We start from the raw sequence: 8,213 nt of genomic DNA on the forward strand, positions 1-8,213 counted from the left end.
GGTTGTTTATCATTTATCCTGATGATATTGCAGGGTAATGCACAGTTTGCAAACAGGCTTTTATTAAAAGCATTTGAAACAAAATTGCACTAGACAGCAACCTGCAGCTCATAAATAAATGCCGCAAAGGGCTGAATAAAGGTGCCACACTTTGCCATAGTACACGCCCATTTTGAATGTATGGTTCCATTAAGAACCATTAACATCCAAAGGATCTTTCTGCTGCAAAATAGGTTCTTTATTGTGGAAAAAGGTTCTGAAGATTATGAAAAAGGTAAGAAAGGAAAGTACAGTAGGTGATATAGCCTAAATGTAAAATATCTAAATATAATTGAAAGAATTAAAGTAAATATATGAAATATGTGTGTGCATTTGTTACCAATACAGTGTATTCTGCTGTTTTGTAACGCACAAAAGAAGCAGTTTGTGTAGCCTAGGCACACATGTAAGGCTTATAAGGAGGGTTTCCATGGAAACAATGTAAGATCTGGATGCTGAAGAAACGAAACCCTTAATCCTCATCATCTCTGCAGCTTATGTGGGAGGTGCACTCAGCGGTCTAGGGGACTGCATGGTTAGGATTCCTGCAATGCAAGAACAAATAAACGCAAATGTAGCCCTGTTGCTCCCATACATTGATTTCATTGTTAAAATTTTAATTATAGTTTTTATATGTGGGAAGGATGTAAAGTTTTCTTACAGGCAACTTACTTTTTCCTCTCTGATGAGCTTTTCGCAATGCAGAAAACATTTAATGTACTTACATAAGACACAAGGCCAGACCCAGAGTTATCTAGAATTGAAAGTTGGAAACAAAAAAGTCTGACAAATACATAAATGTAAGTTCTACTATTGCCCACAAGATGGCGTATCATATCAGAGGTTAAATGATTTTATAATGGAGGATACATGGCCGTTTCTCAATCCTAATAAGTCTGCAGCCTTCGGAGGTCGCATATGGAGGCTGCACACGTCATCAAGCCTGGTTTATTTAAGTTAACTGAACATTACATTCGCAAGTCATTAGCATTTCACAACAATTTACGATTAACTAAGAATAATTGTCAACTTTATAATTGTTAATATTCTGAAATAAGACAGTCTTAATGACGTATGCAGCCTACATATGCAACCTTCGGAGGCTGCAGCCTTCGGATTGAGAACGGCATCAGCTTCGGAAAGAACAAGTCCTACTAATCGATCCTGTTCATTATAATTGTTTATTTTACTGACTATATCATTTATTTAGATTGAATAGTGTTAATAACCATACGTATCTACTTACAGTTAAATATTACTACATATAATATACCTAATTATTACATAAAAACAGATAATCGATTATCATATTATCAATTTATCATGTCTAGCTGCACTTCCGTTATTGACATCATGGCGACTCCCATAGCGCGCAGCATGTGAAAAGGTTTTCTGTATCAGTATTATATATTTTATTAAATATAAATATTTGGAGATGGCCAAAATGTTGTGTCCTACGCTCCTGAAAGTTTTTCTGACACGAAATGCCAGTGTTAGCTATGTAAAGTGCGCCGCAGTCTCCTCAAAGTCAGCAGCTGCTGCCTGTCCTACTAAACGAGTGCATGAAGGACCCTTGAGATATTTCTCTGAATCAGTGCCTTTAAAACCCGACAGCAAAACTACCACAACGGATACCTCTGATCGTGTCCTGGAGGGAGATGTCAGGGACGATTTTGGTAACATTTCTCGTAAATACTCTTCCAGACGAACCTTCAGCAAAATGAGCCCAGAACAGCAGGATTTAAAGTACAGAGTTGAGGATGAGGAGGAAGCTGTAGTGGAAAAATTCAAGTCTAAAACAGGTCGGAGGAATACAGCGTATTGGTATTTCCTACAGTGCAAAAAGCTCATTAAAGTGGATAAAGTAAGTTGCATGTAAGAAAACTTAACATCCCTTCCACATTTAAAAAACTATAATATACTGTATTTTTTTTGTACATTTTTGTATAACTATATTATTTTTACTATAATTTATTTATTTATTATCCCTACTGAAAAATCCAACAGAAACCAGCATAAGCTGGTAGCTGGTTTAAGCTGGTTTAAGGTGGCAGTAGCTGGTCCTCCCAGCCTGGCAAAGCTGATCAAGCTGGTGGGTCAACTGGTCTTCCAGCCTGACCAGCAAAGTCCAGCTTAAAAAGTGACCAAAGCACAGCTAGACCAGCTTAAAAAGTGACCGAAACAAAGCTAGACCAGCTGCTACACCAGCTAAACCCAAGCTGGGAGACTAGCTAAAACCAGCTCACCAGCTCATGCTGGTCTTAGCTGGATTGTTCAGTAGGGATAGTAAGCTAACATGCCTAGATACTTTAGTGTTTCCAAAGGGCTTACTACAGTTTACTAAAGTTTACACATTTGCTATAGTTAATGCTTAAAATACCTACTACTTAAAAGACCAGCTAAAACCAGCCTAAGCTGGTTGGCTGGTTTTAGCTGTTCTCCCAGTCTGGTTTTATCTGGTAAAGCTGGTGTAGCAGGCTGGTTTAGAGGGTTTTGGACCCTTTTAGCTGTTAGGCTTGGAGACTAGCTAACCCACCATCTTAAACCAGACTGAAAGCTCTGCCAGCTTGGCTAAGCTGGTTTAAGCTGGTCCTTCCAGCCTGGCAAAGCTCAATACAAAGCCCAATTTTTAGATTTTAATTAGTTCCCATCTGTCAGAAAACATCCCAATACATTACCAGTAGAGACAACAGATACCATATTACATTTTCTTTCAAAAATCAGTACAATTCCAATTATAACCATTAAATCCACTAGAATTTCTGTGATGGTTTCTATTGTTTTGTTCATACTGTCATAGGTGAGCATGAAACATATTTGGTTAAAATCTTTCTTAGAACGTTTATCATTCTTTAATCATTTTTGTCCGGTCTAGCTGGCTGAGGCGTTAGCTCTGTTTGAGGGTGATATGCTAAAAGGAGAGCGCTTACAACCGGAAGAATACAATTACACCGTGCTTATCGGTGGATGTGGACGTGTCGGCTACCTAAAGAAAGCCTTCCAACTTTACAATAATGTAAGATGGCTATGCGTCCTTAAAATGAACTTTTTAAGGGTTTTTCCTAATTACACAGTACCCATTGATGTTAGAGATCATATTTACACTGTTGTTTGTTGTTAATGTGTTATCTCAGATGAAAAAACGAGGTATCGAGCCGTCAGACGCTACATATACAGCGCTGTTCAATGCTTGTGCAGAGTCACCATGGAAACAAACCGGGCTGGAAGAAGCAATGAAACTCAAGCAGGAGCTTCTCAAAAGAAACGTCCCGCTTAGTGCCATTACCCAGCATGCTTTGCTCAAAACAATCGCCTTCAATGGAGATCTAAAGTCTTGCTTTCAGATTATGCGGGTAATGATTTGTGTCAATACACCTAGTGCTGATGAATTATTTATCATCTAATATGGATATCATTGTGTACATGCATCGGTGTAGGAGATGCTTCAAGGTGGACAACCCATAACACAAGAAACGTTTCAGTATCTGCTGATATGCTGTGTGATGGACAAGCAGCAGGGTTTCAGATTGGCTTTACAGGTATATACAGGTTTGCTTTATTTTCTTTATATAGAAATTGATTTAAGCACTAAAGCTATATATACATTTAATAAAGACCCATCTAACTAATCAAAGTCTGATCAACTAATCAAAGAATGATTGTTTATTCCCATAATGCATTGTAAATGATGAACCCAAGTCTCTTCTGTAGGTGTGGCAACAGATGCTTAGGATTGGAATAAAACCAGATGCGCACAATTACAACATTCTACTTCGAGCCGCGCGGGATTGTGGGATAGGAAATCCTGAATTGGCTTCTGATTTACTCCTAAGGGGTACAGGAGAGGTGAACCCAGCACTCACAAGTGGAAGGAAAACCCGTAGGACAAAAGCAAAGGAAGAGACATCACGTCCAGAGGTCTTAAATATTGATGCATTTGAGAATGAGCTTTTTGTAGACACCCATGCTCGTGATGCTCGCATCAGACAGGCCAAAAAGACTGATCTGAACCCTCCTAATGAACACGATCAGTGTAGGGTACACTCATCTCAAGAAGAAATTCAGAAGTTGCCTACATCACAAAGTGATTCTCTGACATGCCAATCACAATTATCACCACAAAGTCCCCGCCTCCCAAACCTTCTGGACCCTAGCACTTGCCACTCAAATGTAGTCGCCTTAGGGCCTGTGAATAATGCTTCCGATAGGTTTGCGCTTATTGGAAACCTTGATGGTTTTTTGGAGAAGATGGCCAATGATGGACTGGTGCCCAACATCAAAACCATCACCCTGTTGGCTGATGTCATGGAAGCTGGCAGCCAATCGGTGCAGAGTCTCATAAATGTGGCAAAACAGAATGGCGTCAGGTTGGACGTGACATTTTTTAACATGTTGATAAGAAGGGTGGCCAAAAGTAAAGACTTGGATGGAGCTAAGGTAAGAAGAATTACTTAGTATTCATACTAAGTAAGGCTGCCAAATATTGCATGTATGTAAGTTTTAAGAAGGGATAATTAAAAGAAAAACAGTTGGTTCTGCAATAATAACATATAAATATTTTCTCTCTCTTTAGGCTGTTAAAGCCCTTATGGTGAATAGAGGGCTGAAGGTTACTGCGCAGACATTTTGTAGCATTGCACTGGCTTGCCAGACTGAAAAAGATGGACTGCAGCTGTTGTCTAATATGGAGGTCTGAATTTTTTTTTTCATTTGTTTCTTATTTCGAATATGTTTTCTTTTTGAGTTTATTAGAAAACTGAGTAAAAGTCACCACCTCAATCCTGGGGTGTTTGATAGGGCATTCAGAGCATCATAGTCTCCATCATAATATGTTAAAGGAACAGTATGTAAGAAATTTATATCAATTCATCATAAAATGGCCCTGATATGTCACTAGACATTAAAAAATAATTTTCATTTCAAATACTTATATCACTGACAACAGCAGTCCGGCCAGGATATTGTCATTTAAAAAGTGGAGTTGCAGCCCTCAACTGATGTTTATGTTGTCATGTTGTGTATTGGCCACCAGTTGTGTGATTGCAGTACCGTTTTTAGCCACAAGTTTTGCTATTGCAATACCAGTTTTGGCAACAATCCTACATACTGTTCCTTTAACTTACTAGTAGGACTGCACAATATTAAAGATATATATAATCAACCTAAATCTTTGCCTATGCATAACGTTTCAAAGTATAAATGCCGCGAGACCTCCAGACGTCCTTCAATGGGTCTTTACATTGAAATCACTCGTGCTTGACGCCTCTACCACGGCTGGTGTGAACGCAGCATTAGAATGAGCCATTTTTATTTACATACACCGTGGGTCTCCTTACATGGAAGTCGCCATTTCCCGCCACCATGTATTTAGTAGCCCTAAAGCCCCACGGTGTTGACCAAAAGACAAATTGACCAAAAAATATATTTTATAAAGCTCGTTTTGTCACTACGATGTATCAGATAATGATGTGTTTGTCCTGTGGCGCGATTGTAGCCTATGTGTTTCATAAAGGATGGGCGAGCTGTGCACTTAGCCTTTGGTTGCAATTCACAATCTCACAGTAGATGTTGCTAAAAATCGAAACAGTGGACCTTTAAAAGTGCTGCTTAATGTTATTAAACTCTTTTTATGGTTTTGTTTTGTAGACGCGTGGCCTTGCACCGAACGCTTATGTATTCAGTGCTCTGATCGGCCAAGCAGTGAAGCGTTTGGACTACGCTTATCTGCACAAGCTGTTGCTTTGTATGCACAAACTGCAGGTACCACCCAATGATGTCATCATCAGACAGCTGGAATTTGCAGCTCAGTATCCTTCCTCATACAACAAGGTTCGTAGAAATTTGTCTTTTTTTAGGATTTTACTATGGTTTTGTTAAGAGTGCTTGGTGCATTTATATGGATCAAAAAAATGCATGGCATTCAGAGGCATCATGCCCACTGAAACCGAGTCAGATTTTTGAGCCAAGTGGATTTTGCATGCAATATTTTTTTGCAAAATATGTTCAGTTGTTCACTTTTCTTTTAGATCTGCTTACATTGGATTAAATGTTTCTTTTTATTCACTGTCTTTACAGTGTTGCTCATTACAGCCATGACTGTTGAATGCAGGAGTTTTTCATTAAAGGAATAGTCTACTCATTTTCAATATTAAAATATGTTATTACCTTAACTAAGAACTGTTGAATCATCCCTCTGTCATCTGTGTGTGTGCACGTAAGCGCTGGAGCGCGCTGCGATGCTACGATAGCATTTAGCTTAGCCCCATTCATTCAATGGTACCATTTAGAGATAAAGTTAGAAGTGACCAAACACATCAACGTTTTTCCTATTTAAGACGAGTAGTTATACGAGCAAGTTTGGTGGTACAAAATAAAACATAGCGCTTTTCTAAGCGGATTTAAAAGAGTAACTATATTTTATGGCGTAATAGCACTTTTGGAAGTACTTCGACTCGGCGCAGTAACACCCTCCCTCTCCCATTATGAGAGTGAGAAGGGGAGCGGACTTTTCAGGCGAGTCGAAGTACTCCCAAAAGTGCTATTACGCCATACAATATAGTTCCTCTTTTAAATCCGCTTAGAAAAGCGCTATGTTTTATTTTGTACCACCAAACTTGCTCGTATAACTACTCGTCTTAAATAGGAAAAACGTTGATGTGTTTGGTCACTTCTAACTTTATCTCTAAATGGTACCATTGAATGAATGGGGTAAGCTAAATGCTATCGTAGCGTCGCAGTGCGCTCCAGCGCTTACGTGCACACACACAGATGACAGAGGGATGATTCAAGAGTTCTTAGTTAAGGTAATAACATATTTTAATATTGAAAATGAGTAGACTATTCCTTTAACGTGTAAAATAGCAATAAAATCATTGATAAACACTTTTCTTTTTGTCTGTGTAGTCTATAAGAATATGACCTATAAAAGGGTTTGATGCTTAATTGAAAACCTCTGATTAAATGAAGTATATTCATTTAAAATCGTTCATGCGTTACGTGTGTTTCATATCTTTCTCTCTCCAGCTGAAGTCACGCAACGTGTACATGGAAAGGATTGATGGTTTCCGGGGGTTTTACAAAGAATGGCTTGAGTTTATGCCTGGCCAGCAAACACCACATCCCTGGGACAAATATCAATCCCAGAAAGCACACACGGAGCAAGAGAAAGTCACCTAATCAACTTTCTGAATAAATGCAAATGTGACATTGATTGTACCAGCAAATGGTTGTTTATAAGTGTTCATATGTTATGTCATCTGAGGTGTCTTACGTAATCTTTCTCTAAATGTTCCCTTCATGTATTTACTTTGATGTCGATTGGAAATGTATCTAAAGAAATAAACCAAGTCAGCAACTTGTGACGTAACATCAAAGCTCTGTTATTGCAGCTTGAAGTGACTCCCACAATCCCAAACTTTTACAAGGCCACATTCTTATGTAGGGGATTTATGGTTAATTGCTGTAGACTGGAAAATACTGAATGAAGACCAGGAGTCTGAGATAACAGCGGTTCAGGCCGACCTACCCACACATGAAATACAACAGTAACACACAGCTTTCTCAAGGCTGGGTGATAAGATGTACTTTCTCACAGCCAGAAGCTCAGGCAGCATTAAATTGTGATAAACATACAAAGTGCTTTATTTTTAAACTGGACACACAAGGACCACAGGTATGTTTTGTTTTGCTACTTAGGATATATGGATATGGAGAAACATTATATATTGAAATAAATTTGATCTCATATACAAAGAATTCATTTTAATTATTGGATGGATAAATATTGATTGATAACTGATCAAAACATCTCAAATGGATATGATGAAAGGAAGGTGGAGCATAGCAGCAGGAATAATATTCAACGCAGTATCGGCCTGATAACAGAGCAAAACCACATTTTAACTACCATTACTACTCCAATGGATTAGTGCTGTTTATAACCAGTGTGTGTTTTCTCAGCTTTGAGACATATTTAGCTGAAAACTGAATGCAACACTTGAGGTAATAAATAGTTTGGAAATTTGCTCTTTGTAGTACTGTATGCTCAGATACTTTGTTTTTTATTATAATAAAGATTTTGTAAGGTTATGGGCAAACATCTGCTGTCTAAATTCATTTAAACATGGCTAAAAACTAAAGAGTTAAGTTTGGTTCTTTGATTTTAAAAAAGATTA

General features: G+C 38.3%; 1 protein-coding gene across 1 annotated transcript; it reads left to right on the forward strand.

Annotated features, from left to right (window-relative positions):
* Positions 1 to 1,385: 1,385 nt before the first annotated feature.
* On the forward strand, positions 1,386 to 7,416 carry ptcd1 (pentatricopeptide repeat domain 1). The gene is made up of 8 exons (XM_065254287.2): positions 1,386 to 1,903; positions 2,915 to 3,055; positions 3,174 to 3,392; positions 3,477 to 3,578; positions 3,751 to 4,476; positions 4,613 to 4,729; positions 5,686 to 5,868; positions 7,063 to 7,416. The coding sequence occupies exons 1-8, from the start codon at positions 1,475 to 1,477 to the stop codon at positions 7,213 to 7,215; spliced, it is 2,070 nt and encodes a 689-aa protein (XP_065110359.1). The 5' UTR covers positions 1,386 to 1,474; the 3' UTR covers positions 7,216 to 7,416.
* The last annotated feature ends 797 nt before the right edge of the window (positions 7,417 to 8,213 follow it).

The sequence above is a fragment of the Paramisgurnus dabryanus genome, chromosome 4 (assembly GCF_030506205.2).
Source record: "Paramisgurnus dabryanus chromosome 4, PD_genome_1.1, whole genome shotgun sequence".
NCBI lineage: Eukaryota > Metazoa > Chordata > Actinopteri > Cypriniformes > Cobitidae > Paramisgurnus > Paramisgurnus dabryanus.